This window comes from Bombus bifarius, unplaced genomic scaffold, assembly GCF_011952205.1.
Source record: "Bombus bifarius isolate JDL3187 unplaced genomic scaffold, Bbif_JDL3187 scf7180000007984, whole genome shotgun sequence".
NCBI classification, from domain to species: Eukaryota; Metazoa; Arthropoda; class Insecta; order Hymenoptera; family Apidae; genus Bombus; species Bombus bifarius.
In genome coordinates this window covers 3,877,136-3,901,062 of record NW_022884367.1, presented here as the reverse complement: position 1 = coordinate 3,901,062, position 23,927 = coordinate 3,877,136, and the positions used below count along the sequence as shown (strand labels likewise).

Sequence of the window (23,927 nt, the reverse complement as noted above, 5' to 3'; positions counted from 1 at the left end):
AACAAATCTACCGATACCACCCGGCTGTAGCTCACTTCATCGTCAGAGTTTATCGGGGGGTTGGTGCCGAACAGAAACCAAACGTTATAATGCCACCGTAAATCCTTGATTTTCACTCTGAAAATTTATGTACGCCGACTGGGGTGGTGACCGATACTTGTAAACTTGACTGTTTGCTGAAAGTTCAGTTTTTTATATAGTACAATTTTGTTGAAATGATTTGTAAGAGTTTACGTTCGTGTTCAGGTTATTTACTCGGTTACCGATTAACATTCCCAATATTATAGCATTCTATATAAATATGTATTTAATAGAGGAAAAAAATTTGAATCCATACAAAGGATCAAAGATCGCAGCAGGATGAAGAATAGAAAAAGAGATTCTTCTATAAAAATTGCTCGTTAAAAATAACATCATGAAACTACAGTTCTACAAAACATCTGAAAAACTTAAAAGCATCGACATAAACCAGCATAAATCACGGAAATGTCTATGAACGTAGGATTTCTATTTCTCACGCTTGTTATTAGCGTTCCAGGTTGCTCGGTAGATAATGTCCTTCTTTGCAGCGATATAACAAAAATAATTGAAGCGAGGGTATCATTCAGGAAGAAGTTAAAAAGCAAAACGATGGAGCGTTCAAACGTGCCGCGCGAGGGACACGAGGCGGACCCGCATTATCGATGTAGATCGGTTCGAGCGTGGCGCAAAACCCAGCGAATCTGCGTGACTAATTATCGCGTTCTCCTTCCATCTATCTTTACCAATCGCGTCGATCCGTGGCTGCCTGCGGCCGAGTCCCGACACATCCGTCTTACTTTCGCGAGCCACATCGCATCAATTTAAGTTTTTCTCGTGGCCCGTGGAAAAAACGGTGCATGATCTTACGATTGTACGCGCTTACAAAAGCGCCGACGCGCCGTTGAAAACGTCTGGATTCATTTGCCCCGTACTTTTCTTCGTCTCCTTTTCTGTGACTCCTTCTCCTTCTTGTCTTCGTCTCCGTCTTTTTCTTCTTCTTCTTCCTCTTCGTCAGCCACCACCCTTTCCCTTTCACTCGCGGCAACGATCTTTTTCTTGCTTGTCGATTTGACTCTTCGCGTTCTTTCTTTCACCGCGACGCGACGTTTGATGCTTCGCGTTCGCGCTGGTCATTCGATGCAAAAAGCGCATTATGAACCATAAATGCTAAGACCAGATGCTGAATCGCTGGGCCTTGATCTTTGAAAACGGCGCGTGTGTGCGCGTCGATCGCTCTGCTCTTCTTTCCCCAGTTGTACCAGCGTAGTTACCTTATCGTGATCTGTTTCTCACAGTTTTAAGTATTATCAATGTATAGTATCATTGATTATCGATTTACTGAAAATGTCAACCGATTTTGTCAGATTACACGTGAATTGCCGTTAGTAGGATCCAGTGATCTTTTCCTCCGGTTTTGCCGAAACGGTAATGCTTTTTCACTCGCAAATCGGTGATTAGTGGAGGTCACGGTACAGCGGCCAAGACAGAAGAGTAGGATCAAAAACGAGACACATTCATAGAAGCAAATTAGAGGGTGTTTCGAATTGAAGCGATGAGGGCTGTTCGATGCGGAAGAGGGGGCGGCAGAACGTGGAACGGGGGGACGAACAAATGAAACGAAATGTCGCTACTCTCGACGAGCAAACGAACGCAGAATAGGAAACGAGAGAGGGAGGAAGAGGGAAAGAGAGGGAAAGAGAGAGAGAGGGATTGTTTATCGTTACACCCTTCCGTTCGTCCCGTACCACTCCTATTCCCAGTTAGACTGCTTATTTGCCTAATTGCGTGGCACACCCGATAAATTTGGACAAATCGTCGCGTTGTAACGTTAATTTCCCTTTTTTTTACCCTGCGTTATTCTTTATTCTATTGACTCGACTTTTTTCTCAGATACGATCAATTAGACCTTGGATTTGCAAGTCGATGAATTTCATGTAAAATAGTCTTGTGTGTATTGAGAAAAATTTTGACAAACTGACGCAACCGGTGATTACAAAATTTATCACATTCTGTATTATTATTTTCAAACTTATCCATAGTGTATATTTGACTTTTAATATTTCAAAAAATATTATCTATTATATAGATATAAGAATAATTGCTGTTTATTGTTTTTTGATATCAAAGATGGAGCAGAACTACACTTATGCACTTACGTAAAGTGAAGATTTTATATGATCAACTACACGTGTGTAATAACAATTTTCCATAATGTCGCGTCACGAAGCTGCACTAAGCCACGAGGTTCATCGGTATGATAAGAACTCTGTTGCAAGTGCGGTTTCTTCTGGAAGAAACCTAAGTGCTGATATTTCTTATATTTTCTATCAATTGCAGGAAGTTCAATGTAATGCGTGTGATTTACGTAACGGTTCAGCTACAGTTATAGAGTACTCGCATCGCGCTCCTCTATATGTACATACATGATTCGTGAGAAGTCACGAGAAATCAGATTGTCACGTAGCTATACAACCACTGTCAAAAGTTTTCGATTACAGTGTAAGTTTCATCAACAACCGCTAATGAATAAGTTGCGAATATTTACGCGAATTCACATGTAAACTAAGTGAACATTTATCAAATCATAATAAAGTTATAGAAAAACGACAAATCAGATAAATATTTGTTATTAAATCCTAGAAACTATTCTCAACGCGCAGTAGCCTATAACCTAGGATTTTTCACCAACGTTATTAATTAATAAATTATTACACAAGATAACCCAAGTAATATTTAAAACTAAAACGAAATTACAATTTTACAATTGGAGTATCGAAAACTTTTGCTAGCAACTGTACATGACGTTAGTAGCGAGCGTGTTAATTGGAATCGAACAAAAACATCAACGCCTGCAAATGACACGTTTAATCATACTACAATGTTCCTGAGATGATAAAACGAACCGAATTAACAATCAATTCGACAGAAAACCCCGCCGTACATCAGAGTCAATTGATGTAATGCATGCACACAGGTATGGGGTTGTAGCTTGATCGAAAAAAGATTCATCCGCAAAAAAGACGATTCGCGGATGCTCTCGTGGCTGAACCCATGAGCCGCGCGGCTCGTTAGGGGGTCAGGATCAATGGGTTCGTCGCGGTGCTCGTAATTTTATGGGATTTCATAACAACGAGCGCATCGTTTGGTATCGAACAGGGGGGATCGGTGAAGTGGAGAGAACGATGGGAGAAGTCGTCTTGTTAAAAGTAGCCCGCCTCATTGCCTCCAATATCTGGTAGGTACTGCTCTTCTGTCAGGGTAGCTCGAGAATCGAGCATCTCAATAGCCACTCGAACCTCCTACCATCCCGTCTTGTTACACGCGCGCGTGTACGAATTGAGAGCGCGATTTCTGCTTAGACTTGTAACCTTTTATACCGATTGCCCCTATACATACGCAGAGATCGCGACCCATGCTTTTGATTTTATATTTGATTTTGATATTTGACGAAAAGCGGCATATACTTTGATGCAATACTATCTTGCAACTATCAGTGTTGTATCATAAAACTTGTCTCTGGTATATAATAATTTTCTTCTCGATGGTCAGGTTGTTTCTTTTTCATCTGTTTTAGAACACGAAGAAGAAAAGAGTGAAGGAAGATATCACTTGGAAAAAAGGTTAATTCTCTCGTTTTTTAAAAATCTTTTGTAATTTTTTCTGACGTAATGAATAATTATTTATTTATTATTTATTATTTATTATTTTCACCACTAGCATATGATTTTAATGGCGAATTGTGAAGTCAAATAATTTTATTTGGATAGGGAATTGGATTTATTCTCATTGCACAGAATTTCTCGATTCTTCAAAAGGCAAAACCTTTTTCTTTTCGCCAGAGTACGCCACATTTATATGCTGCACATTCGCGTACATTCTGTCTTAAGTTTCATTAATAATATGTCATACGTCGACCGTGAAACAACTGACGAGTGTCGCATTCGGAAATCATGAAACGCTTGGAGGTAGGAAAAGCGAACCCCGTGGAAATTGATGTAGACGTATACGGACTGGTCCTTCGATAAACGAACATTTCTCTCCAAGGAACAACTTCCCCGAAAGAAACAGCAGGATCGAAGGGAGGCAAGGTTGTAGGAAAGGCCATCTTGGTGGACGAGTTTCAGGATTACGGTGTATCGAGTTAACGAGGCTACGGGTTTCTAATGGCCTGGGGCTACTTATTTCGCATATCAGGCGCTAGCCAGACCACGTAACGTTTCTATAGCGAGGGGGCGCAAGGCCAGCCAACACCTCAAGGCAAAAGCGGCCGCGTATAAAAACGTGAAATATCATGGGGCATTTTCTTATCGCTAGCCCGGCCATATGTAAAAACGAATAAAATTGTGGTAAGTTGCGTCGAGGGAACACGCTGCGGTCGCTTCAGGCCAGCAGACCGAATCTGATGCGTTTTGTTTTTGGTGAATAAATTTAGACATAAATCGTAGCCACGCGAAGGAACATATTTCTGAACCAACCTCTTACCGGTCGAATTCCCTTCCTTCGTACGACGAAATGTTGAAGGCGAGGGAGTATCAGAAATTCTATATTTCATAGCCCTAAAATTTGAAATGTTGCTAAAAAACAAAGATGCCATTTTTGACGTATTGCAATTATACAAATTCTTTGAGATTTTGTTTCAATAAAATATTGTTGATTATAACAAAATAATTTTGAAATATTGACCACTGGTTCATGAGCCAATGATACTTGATATAATTTAATTTGCTGTTTGATACTATCTTTATTTTCGCTTGGAAAACATCTCTGTAAAACTTAGGAATACAGGAAAACACGTAAACGTACTAAATTGCTGCTATTATAATCTTAACTTTCGCCGAACTATTAGCAGGTCACCTAATTAATAGAACTTCGATTTTCCCAAGTGTCTCTATCGAGACACTACAAAAATTCTTTTCAAGACTCATATCTTCCCTAAAATCAACTAAGTCCAAACTAAAACAATCCGCGAAGGAGACGCGATTTCACACTTCCAGCTTATCATCCGCAGCAAACACTCGTAGCATTTCTAGCCGACTAACCCCATGTTCATCACACTCCATACGTTTCATCTTTACCGAGAGCAAGTTCACCGATTCGAGCAACTTGCTCCGGCTGAAAACGCCAGCATCGACGGGTTTTTCGCGCGCAAGTTGCCAGCGTTCTCATCGGTGCAAATGATACGGCGAATCGAGCGGATTAAATACAGCGGAACTCATCAACAAGGACTACGGCACACGGCGGATAAATCGTGATTGCGTAATATCGCGCGAGCAGCATGCGCGAGTAGAATTGCGTAAAAGCAAATATGCAATAGACTACCTGAACGTCCTGTATTGTACGATTGTCTCCGTTCTCCTCTCGCCGGCGCTTCGCAGGAAATGCCTGCCTTGCATTTCCCGGCATTGTAACCACCCCGTTGGCTTCGGAGTATTGCCAGCCTCAACGTTTGAATTGCATTACCTATTATTGCTTATTGTTCGCCGCTAGCTTCGTGCGCCGAGCTTCCCGTCTCTCTTACACCGACTCTCCTCTTTTTGATCAACCCCTCCTCTTCTTTCCGTCCTTCGCCAGTTTCTTCCACCCCTACACCCTGCGAATTTCATGGAACAGGGTTGTTTGGGACACCGTAAGAGACGGGATGGAGTGTACGAAGTAGAATTTTCTGAAACAGAATGTGATTGGTCAGTGTGTTGACAGAAATTTATAAAATAGTGCAGTTATTGAGTTCAGGCTTTTAATTCTTATAGTTACACATGTGAATTTTTATTTATTGTATAAGAAACTGGATATATTGTATAGGTTTTATATGCTTATTTTAATATATATATCGATTTATAATACTGCCAGAAGAATTTTTAGTTTCGTTTAATATCTAACAATTTCTTGAGAAAAATATGTACAGATTTTGTATTGGTCGATTAGGTTTGTCATTAAAATATCAAGAAGAGTAAAGATAAATTATGGTTAAAGTTTAGGCGACAATTCACATAGAATTTACTATTTTGTTAAATTTCTGTCTTTATATGCATCCAAATTTCAAAAACAAATATATCTTCCGTTTCTAATGAAAAGTTTCACTCTTGGCACACTCACATCGTCCGCCGTCTGAACCTCTCAATTCGTCCTTGCTCGCGTAACGAGACAAAATCCTCGAGAAGAGGACTTCAAATGAAACGCCATTGATCTAATTCACGAGGTAAATGACACGAGAAATATAATCTGTGCTGATGGTGTGCTTCGAACTCTAGAAATACCTTACCCTTTCTCGCTCACGGGAGTCGTTCGAACTCCTTGCACGTCAGTTTCTCTTTCTCGTAGTTTCACCCCTTTCGTCCGTGTCAGTCCCTGGGAAAGGCCAGGGCATTGTCGCGTTGAAATTGTGCGTAACTACGACAATAGTTCGGTAGAATTGGCGAAATTAATGAAAACTCGCGCGGGATTTTGCGAAGAAGGGGCGAAGAAAGGGATGAAATCTTTGGCCGGAATCAGATATTTCAAACGAAGAAGGAAGAGGAGAGGAAGGATCGGCTAATCGTGACAAATACTGATCCCGGATTGCCGAATTATAAACTAATGTCTTGAGGAAACTTTGCCTCCAATGGCTTTCTCCCCTTCTTCTCAATTACGGCTCCCGATTGCCTTCTCCACGATCGAACGTGCTTCGCTGTCTCTGCTACGTGTAGTTTGACTGTTTTCATTTATTGAAAATCTTTTTGAGAAAATGTATGTGATTTTTAGGCGATGCATTATCGAAATTAGTACTTAATGATAAAATCAGTGAATATTAATAATTGTAACCTCGTCGATTCTCAATATTCACATATATAGAACTGAAAATATCATAAAAATGAACTGTAAATTTATTCTATACCTAACAACAATCTAATTCATCGCATTATGTTTCGCAATAATAATAATAAAGAAAGCTATTTTCAGTGAGAAAGAAGAAGGGAGGAAGCATGAATAATTTGACAGGAGAATTTTACGTATAATTGCTATAATACTGCTGTTACGCCATGCGGCTTGCCATAGATCATATTCTTAACCGTCGGTCGCGGCACTACAATGTCGCGGGCGGATCGTCGCGGCTGCCCGACTAACAAACATTGTAGTGGCAAGCGCATAGTTTATTAAGCAGGGCGACCTCCAGAAACTTCGATTCGTGGCCGTTATTTTATCCGGCGTAAAAGAATGTGGCGTGATCCGAACGTAGTGGGGGTCGCCTTCCAGAAAAAACGGAAAAAATCGAAAGGCGAGCAGAACGTTTCGAGAAGCCAAACTGTCAATACATATCTTATATCGCGCATTACGTAGTTACATTTCTTTTGTTGTTCCATTTATATCCTTCTAATTAATAAGTTGTTGAAATAAACGTTAATTTATTAGTGTTAACACAGTGCTATATTCATTAAACCACCTCTGTTGTCCTAAACGAAACAGGGGAACGACTATTTCGCGGCGTCGATTAACATAATCGTAGCGAGAATTTACAACTCTCGTTGACGTGCTATCTCGCGATCACGTCTCTCCGCGAACGGTCGTAACATTTTGGTCCTTCGAGCCGGATCACGTGCCAGTGAAGAGTGCACTTACCAGTGACCACACAGTGCCACGTGACTTTATCAAAACCAGCAGCGGGAGCGGGAGCAACCACTACAGCGAAACCAGTGACGTCAGGCGCGTCACCTTCGAAGAAGCACATCCCATTGGCAAGGGAACGCAACCACGCAGCCTTCCGCCGCAGCTGGACAGTCATCAACGCAACGAATTTCACAACTTAACAATACAACCGAACGAGTGGCCGTCGGGAAGGAACAAGGCGTTCCTCACCAAACATACACGCGACCTCACGCCGCACGACAGTAAGGTAAGCTCGTTCCTTATTTCGACCATCTCCTATCCTCGGCAACGATGACGAGCGAAGACCAACTCATCTCCCTGCGTCGGAGACGAGGCTATTGTGGCGGCCGATTCACATACTTATCGACCCGACTGGATGATTACGAGCAATCCGGGAGTCAGCAAAACTCCTTATTAACGAATTACGAGAAACAACTGACCGAAGTTGCGAGTCAATTCGAAGCGATCCAACTCGAATTAGAAGTATTGGACGAGGAGGAACAAGTGCGCGGCTTCGAAATAAGGGATCAGTACGTCGCGGTAGATACAAGGCTACAAAATCTTCTGAGGAACGCGCAAACAGCTTCGCCGTCGACATCCATAAACCCTCCAACCTGTGCATCATCCGCAAGTTTAAATCCGATATCCATTAAATTACCAGATCTTCGGCTCCCTACTTTTGACGGAAGCTTAGAAAAATGGAACACTTTTTATGACACCTTTTCCTCCACAATCGATAAAAATCCTAGTCTCACTGACATACAGAAATTCCATTACCTGCAGTCCGCCCTGCAAGGAGAAGCAGCCGATTGTTTAAACGCGTTACCCCTTAGCAATGTAAATTACAGTCAGGCTATAGCCGTTCTCAAGGAGAGTTTCGAATGTCCACGATACACAGCTTTCAGTCACTGCATGGCAATAATTGATTATCCAAAGATAACCAAGGAATCTCCAACGGAATTAAGGCGCTTAGTCCACACATTCAAACAACACATATATGCATTGAACAAATTAGGAGACTCCTACCCCGATACCAGTGCTGTGCTCACCAGCCTCATCCTCTCTAAAATACCACCGAGTATCCAAAAGCAATGGGAAATGACACTGCCCAATAACGAGGTGCCTCCGTACATTCACTTACTAAACTTCCTAGAGAGATTAGCACGAAGCTCCAGACCGATCACCACGGTCAAACAAACAAGAGAATCACCGGAACAAACTACTCCGGTCCGTCAACGCGCATCACGAGGGCATGCACTTACGGCGACACAGGTTAATCCAACATGCCCCACCTGTCAAGGACCACACCCCATTTGGAAATGTGACACCTTCAAAACCAAATCCCTTCGCGAACGTATTCGGGAGGTCAAAAGAGCATCACTATGCGTCAACTGCCTCGGGAAAGGGCACACAACGCGGCATTGTTTCGCAGGATCATGTCGCGTATGCGGAGAACGACATCATACAATGCTGCACAGGACAAAACGCCATTCAGGGTCTCGTTCCAGCACGTCCAGCCCGAAATCTTCCCCATCAAATAGCCGATCCACAACACCTTCTTTGCCACCCTACGTATCACCCACTCGTTGCAAAAGGCACACAACAGACCACAGATCGGAAACACCACGAACAGCCGCGTCTCCAAGTCCACCGCCCATTGACAAACGAACACACAACCAATGACGCCGACGATCGACGACTCCGTTGATGACCGAACATATCAGACCAATAGCATCCGAATTACGGTTCAATGATCTAGTCCTCACAGCGCAGATTAACATTTTGAATGATAAACATCAACCAATCCGTTGTCGAGCGTTGCTCGACACCGGATCCAGTATGAATTTCATTACCGAGGAATTAGCAAAATCGCTAAAGATAAGGCAAAACAAATGTTCGGTCCCAATCGGAGCTCTAGATACCTTGACAACGACTTCTAAGCGACACATCACGGCCACGATCACTTCCACTGACGGTACATACACGCGGACATTAACGTTCCTTATCATTCCAACCATATCAACCTCAATTCCCAGCGAACCCATCGATCGTTCGACACTTGAGATACCAAAAAATCTCAAATTGGCCGATCCACGATTTCATTTACCAGCTCCGATAGATGTACTACTAAGCTCAGGTTCAACACTCGCGTCGATGTGTGTGGGACAAGTCAACCTCACGCAGCCAGACGAGCCTGGACTGCGTCTGCAAAAGACGCGATTCGGATGGGTAATCGGGGGGAGCCCAACTTCCCAAACCGCGACAAACATATTTCACACATCCACGACGACTTTACAAGCAGATCTCGCGCGGTTTTGGGAAATCGATGAAGGACCCTCAATTAAACATATCTCAGAGGCAGATCGACGATGCGAAGAACACTTCCAAATCCACACCCGACGCACCAGCGAAGGACGATACATCGTCGCTCTACCTTTCAACGATCAGCTTCAGTCACTCGGATCCTCTAAAACGCTGGCGAGTAAACGACTCGCCTCACTCAATCGCCGATTCCAGCACGACAAACGCTTCGAATCAGAATATCGAACGGTAATACAGGAATACCTGGCATTGGGACACATGACGAAGGTCAATGACAACCACTCCGACGATAACGGATACTATTTACCCCATCATGGCGTGACCAAAGCATCGAGTCAAACCACCAAACTCCGTGTAGTTTTCGACGGATCGGCACCAAGCACTACCGGAACCTCCTTAAACGATACACTTCACACAGGACCCAAGTTACAGGAAGATCTATTTTGTATATTAATTAGATTCCGCGCTCATCAATACGTACTCACTGGCGACATCGAGAAGATGTATCGGCAATTCCTCGTACGACCAGAGGATCGGAAATATCAAAGGATATTATGGCGCAGCGCGAGTGGAGAAACAGAAACGTATGAGCTTAACACTGTAACGTTCGGTTTATCCGCAGCCCCGTATCTAGCTATTCGGTGCCTCAAGCAACTGGCAGAGGACGAAGGACATCGATTTCCACGTGCAGCACAGGTACTGCAGCGGGATTTCTACGTCGACGACGCTCTCACCGGAGCTGAAACGAAGGACGAAGCCCTCACGCTCAGAACAGAACTCACCAAGTTACTTCAGCTGGCCGGCTTAAACATACGAAAATGGGCGTCAAACGATGATGACTTGTTACACGGACTTTCCTTAGAAGAAACAAATCACCAACATTGTTTGGGCGACTCGCAAACCTTGAAGACGCTGGGGGTGTTTTGGAATTCATTCGACGATTCTATTCTTTACTCGGTCGAAGTCAAACCCACGCCCTCGCGAGTCACGAAACGAATCATCAGCTCGGAGATTGCAAAAATTTACGATCCGCTCGGTCTGCTCGCACCGGTGATTGTTCGGGCCAAGATGCTACTTCAACGAATATGGTCGTCGAAAATCGATTGGGATGAATCACTTCCGATCGAGTTACATACAGAGTGGGAAAGGTACTATGCCCAATTACCCTTATTAAACAACGTCAGGTTCCCACGCAAAGCAATAATCGAGTCCGCTATGGAAATTGAACTGCATGGTTTCTGCGATGCCAGCGAAAAGGCTTACGGAGCCTGTGTTTATCTCCGAACCCTTACCATCAACGGCCGTGCTTGGACCCAACTTTTAACCGCAAAATCGAAAGTCGCCCCACTCAAGTGCCAGACCATTCCTCGGCTCGAGCTGAGCGGAGCACTCCTTCTTACGTCCCTGATGTCAACAGTACAACAAGCCCTATCACAAAAAATTACTCGAACTATCTATTGGACCGATTCCACTATCGTCCTCCATTGGCTCAATACATCACCTCACATCCTTAAAACATTCGTCGCTAACAGAGTCTCCGAAATTCAAACAAAAACCAGCATCCGCGATTGGCGCCACGTTCCTACCGACGACAATCCCGCGGACTTAATATCACGCGGCCAAACACCCGAAGAGTTCCTGCGCCCAACCATCTGGCAGCACGGTCCTGCATGGCTCTACCAGTCGGAAGGCTATTGGCCGACATGGGCTCTAACACCGCAAATTGAAGTACCGGAGCAGAAAGGGGCGATTTGTCTGTCCGCAAACCCCGCCGATTACAGTTTGTTGGAAAGGTATTCATCCTGGCCCAAGTTGATACGAATCATAGCTCGTTGCCTCCGTTGGAGACAGGAAAGGAACCGAGCGGCACCCCTAACCGTTACCGAGTTACGCATAACGCACAATAAACTGATAAAATTGTTGCAAAACATCCATTTCTCCGAGGAAATTCGTACACTCCAAAAAGATCGGAACGCGGCGATAAAGGGTAAGCTCACGCGACTCAATCCGTTCATAGACAAGGAAGGAATATTGCGAGTCGGGGGTCGACTCAGTCATTCGTCGATGACCTTCGCCCAGAAACATCCCATAGTATTACCCAAGTCATCCGTTACAACACACATCATAGAACACGAGCACAAGATCCACATGCATTCCGGAACGCAGGCTACGTTATACGCAGTAAGACAAAGATACTGGCCCGTCGACGGTCGAAGTCAAGTATGGCGGGCGATCAAAGGCTGCGTCCGCTGCTGCCGCGCTCAACCACCGCCGGTAGAATACGTGATGGGTAATCTGCCGGAGGCGCGAGTAACGGAATCTCGCCCATTCACAAACGTCGGCGTCGATTACTGCGGGCCGTTCCACATCAAGGAAAAACGAGATCGTAACCGTCGTCAGATAAAGGTATACGTAGCCATTTTCGTATGCCTAGCAATTAAAGCGGTACACATCGAGCTCGTTGACGATCTCACTAGCGAAGCCTTCATCGCCGCTCTTCGCAGATTTATCGCTCGACGAGGGTATTGCTCCACCATCCATTCTGATAACGGCACCAACTTCAGAGGAGCAAGCAACGAATTACGAGAGCTTCACGATCTATTACAATCGGACGATCACAAGGAAAAAGTAACCGCATTTTTAGCCGACAAACAAATCGAATGGCGCTTCATTCCCCCTCATTCACCGCATTTCGGTGGGCTATGGGAAGCAGCGGTGAAGTCATTCAAACGCCACCTCAGGCGTGTAGCCGGCAACGAGTTACTCACCTCTGAACAATTGAACACTCTCATCATAGAAATAGAAGCAGTCCTCAATTCCCGCCCGCTAACTCCTATCTCCACCGATCCAAATGATCTCCTAGTCCTCACTCCCGGACATTTTCTCATTGGCGACTCACTAATGTGCTTACGTGATCGAGATTTCAGAGACATTCCATCGAACCGACTCTCCAGATGGCAGCATATCCAACAGCTTAAACAGCATTTTTGGAACCGCTGGCATAAGGAGTATTTGAACGAGTTAACCAACCGAAATAAGTGGAGCAAGGGTGGACACGGCATCCAAAAGGGCACAATCGTCATCCTCAGAGAGGACAACGTACCCTCCATGCATTGGCCTCTGGGCCGAGTTATCAAGGTTCATCCAGGCGCCGATGGTGTCATCCGGACAGCTACAGTTCAGACGGCAAAGAGCGTTTTGGATCGGGCCGTCAAAAGGCTTGTCCCACTGCCAATTCAACCCGATCTCGAGAAACCCGAACAACTAGCCACCGAGACGAGCTAAGATAGGAACTTCAACCACATCTCGCTAATTTGATCGGTACCCTCTCAACGGGGGGAGAATGTTACGCCATGCGGCTTGCCATAGATCATATTCTTAACCGTCGGTCGCGGCACTACAATGTCGCGGGCGGATCGTCGCGGCTGCCCGACTAACAAACATTGTAGTGGCAAGCGCATAGTTTATTAAGCAGGGCGACCTCCAGAAACTTCGATTCGTGGCCGTTATTTTATCCGGCGTAAAAGAATGTGGCGTGATCCGAACGTAGTGGGGGTCGCCTTCCAGAAAAAACGGAAAAAATCGAAAGGCGAGCAGAACGTTTCGAGAAGCCAAACTGTCAATACATATCTTATATCGCGCATTACGTAGTTACATTTCTTTTGTTGTTCCATTTATATCCTTCTAATTAATAAGTTGTTGAAATAAACGTTAATTTATTAGTGTTAACACAGTGCTATATTCATTAAACCACCTCTGTTGTCCTAAACGAAACAGGGGAACGACTATTTCGCGGCGTCGATTAACATAATCGTAGCGAGAATTTACAACTCTCGTTGACGTGCTATCTCGCGATCACGTCTCTCCGCGAACGGTCGTAACAACTGCTAAAACTTACTCTCGAAAATTTTAAATATTTTAAAAGCTAAATTTTTTAAAATAGAAATACAAAATTCAAAATATTTTAAAATATTTAAATATTCATTTAAAAATATTTTAAACGTGAACTGAGCAATTACAAGCATGCGTTTTATCTAAGATACAGTAGAAAGTCGAAGAATCGTGTATGTGGCAAAATTACACCGAACGAAAAGAAATATTCTAGTTTCTTTATAATGGGAAACGGACGCGAAAGTGGCAGCGTGTCGGGGTAGCTGATAGTATAGTTAAGGATAGGCGGACAGTAGCAATGTAGACCGGTTGGCAGGGAAAGAAAATTGGATGATATTTCCCGTGACGATCAAACCTTATTGCCAATTGAAAGAGGAAAGTTCGCAGTACATTTACCGGGAAAATCAGCGGTTGCAAGGTGAACCAGAAAATGGTCGTAGCAATCCACTGTCGCGAAAATTTGGAACTCTTATTTGGACCTATGGATCGCAGGAAATGATAAATGAAATATATGAAACACGCATAAATACAACAAAATCTGATACTTCATTAACATCACTTTATTAATGGTCATCTGTACAATAATTTCATTATTGTTTGAAAATGTATTTTAATAAAAGTTTCGTTATGAATTTTAAATAATTATTTTGGAACCTAATGATGATTGAAATTATATCTTTTATATTTAAGAAATACCTTGGAGTTTCGAAAAGGAATTATACAGAACAATACACCATCGTATACTACATTATAATGAAATCATTTTAATGAAATAATACGAATTCCCTTTATACTCTAGAAAACAATTTCCAACTAATAAACGAAAATAGTACCTATGTAAATTAATTTAGAATATCCCGAAGTGTATTACATATTTCTCTCAAATCTTTCATTTCGCTGACATAAAACTGATAGCCCTCGTATTATTAGACTGTTTCGGATCGATCGGGCGGCCATAAAAATCAAACCGCTAATTTCCCCTCAGCGACGTAACGTTGATGTAATGTATTCTCGCGTCTCGTTTCATTTATCTGATCTCTCCCATTACGAGGTATTCCGAGTAATACCATCAGAGACTGAGCGATCGCGTGGAAAGGACTTACAGTTCCATTCCGATGTCCCTCGTCATAATTTCATATATCAGAATCCGTAGAAGGTTACCAGGGGTGGGAGCGACGTTTTCGCGAAAAGATCACATATAGGGACGCAGCCGGGGTATAATGAGAGCCAGAAAGCGTCAGCGGCATCTAATGTCGGAAATTATAGCATATTGCCAATAAAATCCCGACCAGGGTCCGCCCTTGTACGAGCCAACTAAACAGGTTTCTCCTGCTCTTCGGGGGCGGCGGGCTTATTGTAACGAACGTTGGAACCACGTTTTGCCATTACACAAGATCTCGTCCCGAGGGAACGACCGATACACCGATAATACCGCTAGTCGATAACTCGCTTACAGTTTGACGCTCCTTTCTTTCTATCTCTAATTCAAGTCGCGAACCAAGAAAAACGGTCCACTTCCGAGACACGTGTTTTCTTTTTCTTCTTTTTTTTTTTTGTGCCTTTATTTATACGATAACTGTGACACTGGATACATAAAGTAATATCACATCGAAACTTATTAAATGGAACTAAAGAACAAATAACCAAATGGATTGTATGTAATAAGAATAACAGTTGTGACATCTTTTCTTTTCGGTTTCTTTATTTAAGCGATAACTACGATACGTGATGCGTACAGCAATATCATATCGAAACACGCTAAGTAGGAGGAAACTAGAAAACAAAGTATCCAAACGAACTGTATGTAGTAACAAGAACTGTGGTAAAAATGGTGCAAGATTGTAGGGAATAACAGATATGTTGCGAGTATTTACAGACACTTCAATTGCCCGGAAAATGATCTTCTAATTATGTATTATGCTTTACAACGTCAGTCTTGAAAGCATCGTTGTGAACACTGGTGTATTCACCGCAGGGTTGACGCAGGAGACAGGTATTCGCGATGCTTCTTCGAACTTTCATCCAACCTGACATTCTTCCCTGCCTTCCAGCATTTTTAAAACCAATACCGCAACCGCAGTGCACTTCAGAACAGTCGGAGGCATCGCTCTGGATCTGACGTGCGTCTACGTTCGAGTCGTTCAACCCCAAACTGCTCTCTGTCTGAAGCGTTTAAAACTGTAGAGTATAAGATAGGAAGTTACGGTTAATGTACTTTTAATATCATTATGTCAGAACGGTTAATGCACTTATTAAAATATTAACTAATTAGATATATTTGAAATTAGAATTGAAAGAGAACAACAGAAAGCGAAGAACGAAAATAAATTTGTAATGCTTTAGACTAACAACAGGTTAGACCTCTTTACACAAAATTGAAATTCTATCTGTTGGTTACGATATATTAAATTTATAAATGCCGGTAATAAAGCAATTTTTTCAAAACGTAAGGCGAGAAAATATTTGGAATATTTAGAAAGATAGAAGAGGATAAATTTAAAGAGATATCCGATTCTAAAAGGGACGATTAAGCGTCAGAAAAATATGAGCGGTTCTATAATCTTATTAGTATCGAGAAAAAGCAGCGTAAAATCAGAAAAATTGATATTTCCTACTTTCTCTTTATCCTTTACTTATAAGTAGATTAAGGACAACGTACTGGACAAGACTCTTCTGTTCCATACGCACTTTTAGTACCGAATTCTTCATTTCTGGCTGATAATTGTGAATTTGGGAAATGAACATCACGCGAATTATCAATCGAGCATTCATAAATTGACGGAGATAATTCTTCGTCATTAGTTATTCTATCAACAGACGACACTTTCAAATCTTGCTTACTACAAATAGTTAGCTTCTGCAATTGAAAAACCATCGATTTGCTTCGTCGTTTATTACACAACTTGCGATATCTCAAAGTGAAATTCGTAAAAATTAATTTCTGCAATTTAGTCAACTGTTCCTTCTTCTTCTCAACCTCTATTCTTAAATACTGTACCATACATTCGTACTTCTTTATATTATCATTCCTATGCTTCTTAAGCAAATCCATCTCTATCTCGTTCTCACGCACCTGTAACTTTAACTTATAAAATTTCTCTTCTCTGTCTTTATTCTCCTCGTAGATCTTCTGAATAATATTCGTCAAACTCGAACGAGGATCAATTATTTCGTTCTCCAATCTTTCTTCAAGATTCTTCCGTGTCTCTTCGAAATATGTTAATTTTTCTTTCATACAACGCACGTTGTCGTTCGATCGAACGATCTCTTCGCTCAAATGTTTCATTCTTTTATCGTTAGATTCGTTCTGTCGCGCCATGTTGTTGAATTCCGTCTTCAACGAGATCAGCTCATCATCTCTGTTCCGAATTTCCGTCGACAGCCACTTCAATTTCATTTCCAGCATCGACTGCGTCTCTAAATGTTCCTGCAATCGCTCGCGATAATTGTTTCTCTCCTCCTGGCACTTTTCGAGAACAGTTTCGAGTCCGTTAACCTTCTCCTGCAGCTGCTGCACCCTGAACAGATCGCTCCGCGTTTCTGCTACTTTGTCGCTCGTCTCCAAACTCTTCGCCGACAGTTCCTTTCCAGATTTTTCGATTTGTGGATTCTTATTCGCGAACGATTTCAGCGTTTGCTCGTAAACGAGATGAAGCATGGACAATTGATCCTCGAGAGAGGCACACTTCTTCAAACAAGTCTCAAGTTGCTTCAGACTGCGATTATCGTCCTCTTCCTTAACCAGAAGCTCCTGAGTCAACTCGTTGATCCGCTCGTTGTACTTCTGCGAATCTATTTCCACTATTTTTATCAGTTTTTCATTCTCTTCTTTCAGTTCCTTCGCTTTTTCTTCGCAACATAGCAATTTGCTTCTGTACTCCGCGACCTCCAGCTTATTGAAATCTGCGATTCTTCTCAAAATGTCTATTGCCGACTTCAAGTCACTCACATCGCGTAATAATTCTCTGTCCAATGACATTTCTCGTTCTTGCTCGGTATAATGTTCCACATTCGTATGATTAGTCTTCAATTGTTTGGTTTGTTCGCACCCATCATTGTAATGGTGGAACATGGAAGTCGTTCGCGTGTAATTTTCTTTCGTTTCTTCCATAGTGGAACTATCAATAATACTCTGGCTTCTACAACTGAAATCGATACCAGAATCTTCTTTCACATTGCCACTGTCGCTGGATCTGAAAGTGCGTCGATCCAAGTCTGAGTCTACAGTATTTAAGGAAACGTTCTTCAGTGAATTCTTGGTGTCGTCATTAAGATATCGTTCCGCTTTTATATCCACGTGAGCTTGCGTTATTAACTCGGTATTATCGCTGTTATCGCTACAGAAGAAATCTTCGTTGCTGAGTGAATGATATTTTCGGTTCAAGCTACGGACATCTTCCTTTCCAGCACATTTCGCATCATACTCGATCTCACATTCTCGAGTGTCGGTTAAGTCTTTTCTCAGCAACCGCAATTGAAGTTGCAAATTGTGAATGAGATTCGTCTTTTCTCGTCTTTCACTTTCAAGGTCTTTCACTTTATTCAACGTCTCCTCCAACGTAATTTTCGTATTCCATAGCATTTCCTCGGTTTCCATCGAATTCGCCATAATTTTCGCACGATTATTGACTAAATTCAAATCATGTTTCAAATACGAGATGTTGTCCGCCATTTCGTCAAACATACGTTTCAATTCGTCCATAAGCCGACTGGGGTCGCACGCGTTATTTTGCGCCTTGAAAGATAATTCAGGAAAATTCATTTCAGCTAATTCATACACATATTTGAGTCTTCCATCAATTAACGAAAATTGGAACTTATATTTATTTCTATCTTTATTCAATAACTCGTTCTCGGTCCTCAGACTGCGCACCATTTCTCTTAAATCGACCATTTCCGACGTGATCATGGCATTTTCAGCTTCAAGTTCCACATAGGTCGGTTGAATTTCGTTAGAGTTGTTGTCGTCGTCCCTCTTTCTCTTTTTATTACACATTATACTATCGATACGTTCTTTAAAAAACGTTTCTACTTGATCCACAGACCACTTTAACAAGTGTCGTCTCTCGTCCTCGATATCCTGCGTGCGTTTCTTCCAAGTTGACTCTAGCTGTTTGATAGCCGTGGAATAGTAATCTATCAATTCCTGCCTTATCTCAAATTCTCGATTTAAGTTCTCGCGTTTTAAAGCTTCCAGACGCTTCATCAGTTCCGCGTGTTTCTCTTGCAACTCTCTGTAATCGAAAAACGAATTTTCCGACCGCGTCTCTTTCGAAACTTCCATCGAGATGATCTGTTTCTTGTTACTAGTGGCTTTCATGGCATTCAGTATTTCCATCAACTTCTTATTCTGTTGCTTGAGGGTTTCGTATTCTTCGAAATCCACAGTGATGACCTTTCTCGGACTATGCGCGGCAAAAACCCACGTGGATGATTTTGGACTCCTTGGCGTCATCGTCGTCACAGAGAACGTGCTTCGTTTCAATATCCCTGGTTCGCTACCTAATTTCTTTGCCATTGCTGAGAAATTCAGAGCACTCAAAGTTTCCGGAAAAGAATCAATTCCAATATCGATATTAATAATGAAACTGACCTTCTCTCGACCAGTCAAAACCTTCTGAAGAATCCTGGTCAACTTGGACTCTCTAAAAGGGCCAGTTACATTGTCACCGCTCGGATGACTGTCACGTAGAGATTTAAGACATCTTCCAAGCACCAGCAAGCTATTATTTATATTCCTCGATTCTGTTGATCCGCTGCCTCTTGCTTCTCCTTTTTTAAACTTTCTGGAACCAGCCACGTCGCAAAATGTTAATGTACTAACTCGAACTTCTTCCGGTACGTTCTCCTTCTTATACTTCAGCAATTTTAATGTCAAAACAGTATGAGACTGCGAGTTCGTGATATTTGGTGCTGTCGAGATTACAGCCATCCTAGATCGAACGAAGATTAATAGCTGACAAGCTTCCAATGCTGTGGTGATGTGGATAAATTTTAAACCATTCACGTAAGTAGAACAATCCCTTCGAGTTGTCACTTTTAGTGGTCGTCTTTCCTGACCGTCGATGGCTAGAAGATCGTACACGTTATCATTGTAGATTTCTGCAACGGACATCCATACAGAGGACATGCATTCGTCACTCCAAAGATCTTGTTCCTCCGATTCAGGAATTCGAGGGTTCGAATTATTCAAAGACAATCGAGCCTGCGTGTATTCTTCCTTCGCGATTACATTCGGGTTTATTAAATTCGTTTTGTTGTGTATTTCAGAATTTCGTTCGTGCTCGTTTAAACAGACAATTCTATTGTCGTCGCTGATTTTATACCAAGGAGCCAAGGTGCAGTTAATCGTGGAAAATAAAAATTCGATGGCGCGAGGGATTACACCAGGTGAATCCGTTGATCCGTACAATGTATACGTTTTCCCAGAGTTAGAAGCTCCATAGGTTAGAATCGTTGAACTCTCGCCGAGAAGAAAGCAAATCACTTGCCACCGTACGCTTTGACAAAATAAATCAGCTTGAGTGGACTCTGAATCGAAAATTCTTGTAAAAGAGTACTTCTTATCTACGTTCTCGCCTTTCTTTACGTGAAGCGTCTTTAAACCGACCACTGTGTAGATTTCTTTGTTGGTTTTTGCGGAGTTCGGTTTTATTCTAAGGTACACGTTGTTCGTAGATAAACAAGTTGCTGATGTATAACGGGATACTATATTTTCGTTATTTTCTGAAGGCTTGGTGGGATTCGAATCTGAAGCGAACATGTTCTACGAAACTCAGGAAATCTTGAACAAAGAAACTGGGATATATGTTACAATTTAAGAGAATGCGAACATACACAGTACGCTTCACTATGTAGTGAACTCGTCTCAGTACAGGGCTTGCGATTCTGTTTCAAAAATTTCAATTTACGATGATCTTTACACGTCCGGCGATCGTTGATTCAAGAAGCTTCATAACGCTTCGATCCATTTTGGAGAAATTTTCTCAGTTCTGCTAGGTTACACAACGTGTCACTGTTACCGAATTAATACGCGTGAATGTAGTTTTAAGATAATTTCACATTGTAAATTGTCTTTTTTTATTCGCGCGGAACATCTGCAATTTCTGGCGATACCGACGTATCGCGCTAACAAATCAAATAATTTATGAATTAAAACATTGTTCAAATCGAACAGAGAATGTTTTCAACCTCCTCCAGCAGGGCTAAGATTTCTCTAGTAGCTTTCACGACGCTCTTGTTCAAATCCAACCTTCAACTCACATCGACCACATAAATCTTCATCTTCGAAGAAATATTTCTTATTCGCCAACTTATCAGCAATCATAAATTCCACATTGCCTCTACCAGATCGACCTACCTAGCATTACAAAATAACAAACGTGCAGAGCATCTGTTGTTATTTCCGTATTTAGAGGTAGGATCACAATAGCTATTATTTTATTCTTTGGATAAATCTATCACACCGTTCTGAGCCGAAAAACCTTTATTGCACTTTCTTACATAAACTAGGGATAAAAACAAAAAAAGATCTTAAACCTATCGATTGAATCTATCGATTATATCTAGAACTATCTTCTAGTTACTATTTACTGTAATTAGCGCATCTGCACCTGGAAGGCGAACGCGAACTCAAGTTGTCATTTTCAACAGCATCAAACCCTTCCAAACTTTATCTTTATCAAACTTGCATCAACTGCAAGAAAATTTTCATCGAGACCGGTTTGCCCCGCAATTATTCCAAAAATGTACGTAATTGACGTACGAGCGCGTCATTTGAAAATCAGAGACGCGACCGCGTGCCTCGAAATATCTTCAAAGTCGGCAATAAGAGGCAATTTATACGCGTGTCGCTCGGCTCATTAACCGCAGCCAATCAAACAGTGAGCTAATAGGCCGAGTCGGCGGAGGATTCGAGATGGACCGCGCGCGATCCGCGAAATCCGGCGTAATCTCGGCATCGGAATCGTATCGCAAGCACAAGTCGGCCACTGTGCTCTATGAGACGTCTTCGAAGAGGCCTTATTGTGCGTCGCGGCGGTGTCTTTCAACCCACAATCGACTCCTTGTATCGACACGACCGTCTGACCGGCCTCTCTTCTGCACGCGTACCGAACCTCGCGTTTCTCTTTTCGTTTTCGCCGCTGAACCCTCTCGGTGTATATCGCCTCATCGCACACGCTGACTCTTTCCCTCTTCCCTGTCTCGACTGGCCATGGCATTCCGGACGCTCGCGGTTCCCCGCTAAAGCTCGCCGCCATTGGTGGTCTTTTCTTTTGGACCGTTCGAACTTTCGACGCGCCACGCCGCCCGAACTTTCGCTACAAGAAGACGCCGCTTTGCAGTTTTCTCGGCAAAGGGTCGAGGTGTTATTCCAGCAGACGAGGAATCGGGCTTCCCAGAATTCGAATGCCGACCGACGAGCAACAAGTTGAATTCCAAGGTGCGCAAGTTTTCGATGTCCGAGTTATTCACTGAGTGGCTAAACTGTTTCGCTATGGAAAGAATAATTGATGCATCGTATACTGGAGTTTTATCAGGTTCTAGTTTTCTTCTTTATCAATTTTATGCATTTTGTATGCATATAATACAAAGACAAAAATGCACAGAATGTACATAATATGTAACAAGTAAGAGTATATAAAGTAGTATCTATTAATACATTTAGTATACAGGTTCATTTTTCAATTATATTTATGAAAATAGGAATTTACATAAATATCCGCAACTTAGATATAGCTTTACCTCGCCTTGTTTAACTTCTTTTCGTATCAACTCACTCGTGTTACTAAATATCGTTGTATTTCACATAACTGTAACACGACACTGTATATTATATACCTACATATGTTAAACAATTGTAATATAGCAACAAAAAAAAAGAAAGGAAGAGTGTGTTAATTATTTCGTCTCAAAGTATTTCGAAGCATCTTTAAACACTTCTATCCTAATAGATACATCGTGTTTTATCTCGTGAATTACGATACGATCTATGGTATAAGTCGTAAAAACATCAAAGAAGACGAAAAATGTATCGACAGGGGAAGAAACGATGATTCCTTACCTATGTTACGTTCATGCACAGTATAAGACGTTGTTTGTGTATGAAAAATAACAGCCGTTACATCACCCCCTTATATCGGGCGTTAATGTTTCTACGGTGGATTGATGTTCCACCTTTATGGGTTATTTATTTAATACTGACAAATTTCGCCTAGCACTCTCTCGCCATCGGGACTCGTTCGCCGCCGCCAGGCCACTTCTTTTATAGCGTCTTTAATGGCGTTGGTGAACGAAACGGCAGGCAGCGTCCGTGATTCCAAGTCCTCCCCTTCGAATATTACTCTTCGACGTTTCTTCGCTTACTGTTTGCGATACGTGAAATCTCGACAAACAAATTGACACAGGAATCGTACTTTCATTCTTACGCAATTGATAATACACAGGGACTTGTTAGGTATACGTAGTGTATAGCAATGACCACGTGCATACATTGATTAAAACAGTTAGAGCACCATTTTTGATGTCATTATCTTCTTCTTTCTTCTTCATTTTTGATGATATGATCTTTATATCCACTTTTTGTCCTGTTTCATTTCTACCATAAAATGTATGGCATCTTCTTAACGTCATAAGTTTGGTATATAATAGTGAGCTACTCTAACATCTCTTAATTTTCTTCAAAATGTTCAAAGATCTAAAGAAATTCTAAACGTGAAACGTATAATATTTTCCATTCCAACGTACTTAGTAGCCACCATTAATCCAAGACATTACGTCCTTATATGGAGTGTACTAAACCAATAAGAATATCTAACTCTCAATCTCATCGATCTCTTGTCCATTGAAGAAGAAGTCTTAATTCTCGCAGCTCGATCTCAACCCAGCGTTAGGAATCTCAATCCGCGGGAAGACGTTGGTCGTTCTCAAGGAGCTTCGAGATATTAGATTTATCCATTTGTTTGCCGAAAGTCTCATAAATATAAGCTCCCTTTGACAGCGTCCCACGGGTCTTATCCGGCGCCATGATCTTGCGTGGGTGGCCGAAGAGAAGATGAAACCAAGGCACGAGG

General features: G+C 42.2%; 3 protein-coding genes across 3 annotated transcripts; 2 read left to right on the top strand and 1 right to left on the bottom strand.

Annotated features, from left to right (window-relative positions):
• Window positions 1-2,232: 2,232 nt before the first annotated feature.
• Window positions 2,233-9,324, top strand: LOC117204932. The gene is made up of 2 exons (XM_033442856.1): window positions 2,233-2,273; window positions 8,115-9,324. Exons 1-2 carry the CDS (start codon window positions 2,233-2,235, stop codon window positions 9,322-9,324), a joined length of 1,251 nt encoding a protein of 416 aa, XP_033298747.1.
• Window positions 9,325-9,334: 10 nt separating this feature from the next.
• On the top strand, window positions 9,335-12,766 carry LOC117204931. Its single transcript, XM_033442855.1, has 2 exons — window positions 9,335-12,678; window positions 12,761-12,766. Exons 1-2 carry the CDS (start codon window positions 9,349-9,351, stop codon window positions 12,764-12,766), a joined length of 3,336 nt encoding a protein of 1,111 aa, XP_033298746.1. The 5' UTR covers window positions 9,335-9,348.
• A 2,996-nt stretch (window positions 12,767-15,762) lies between these two features.
• LOC117204929 (kinesin-like protein KIF20B) lies at window positions 15,763-23,487 on the bottom strand. Its single transcript, XM_033442854.1, has 4 exons — window positions 23,347-23,487; window positions 21,118-21,214; window positions 16,514-20,604; window positions 15,763-16,017 (listed from the first exon to the last, which is right to left on the bottom strand). The coding sequence occupies exons 1-4, from the start codon at window positions 23,485-23,487 to the stop codon at window positions 15,763-15,765; spliced, it is 4,584 nt and encodes a 1,527-aa protein (XP_033298745.1).
• Between the last annotated feature and the right edge of the window lie 440 nt (window positions 23,488-23,927).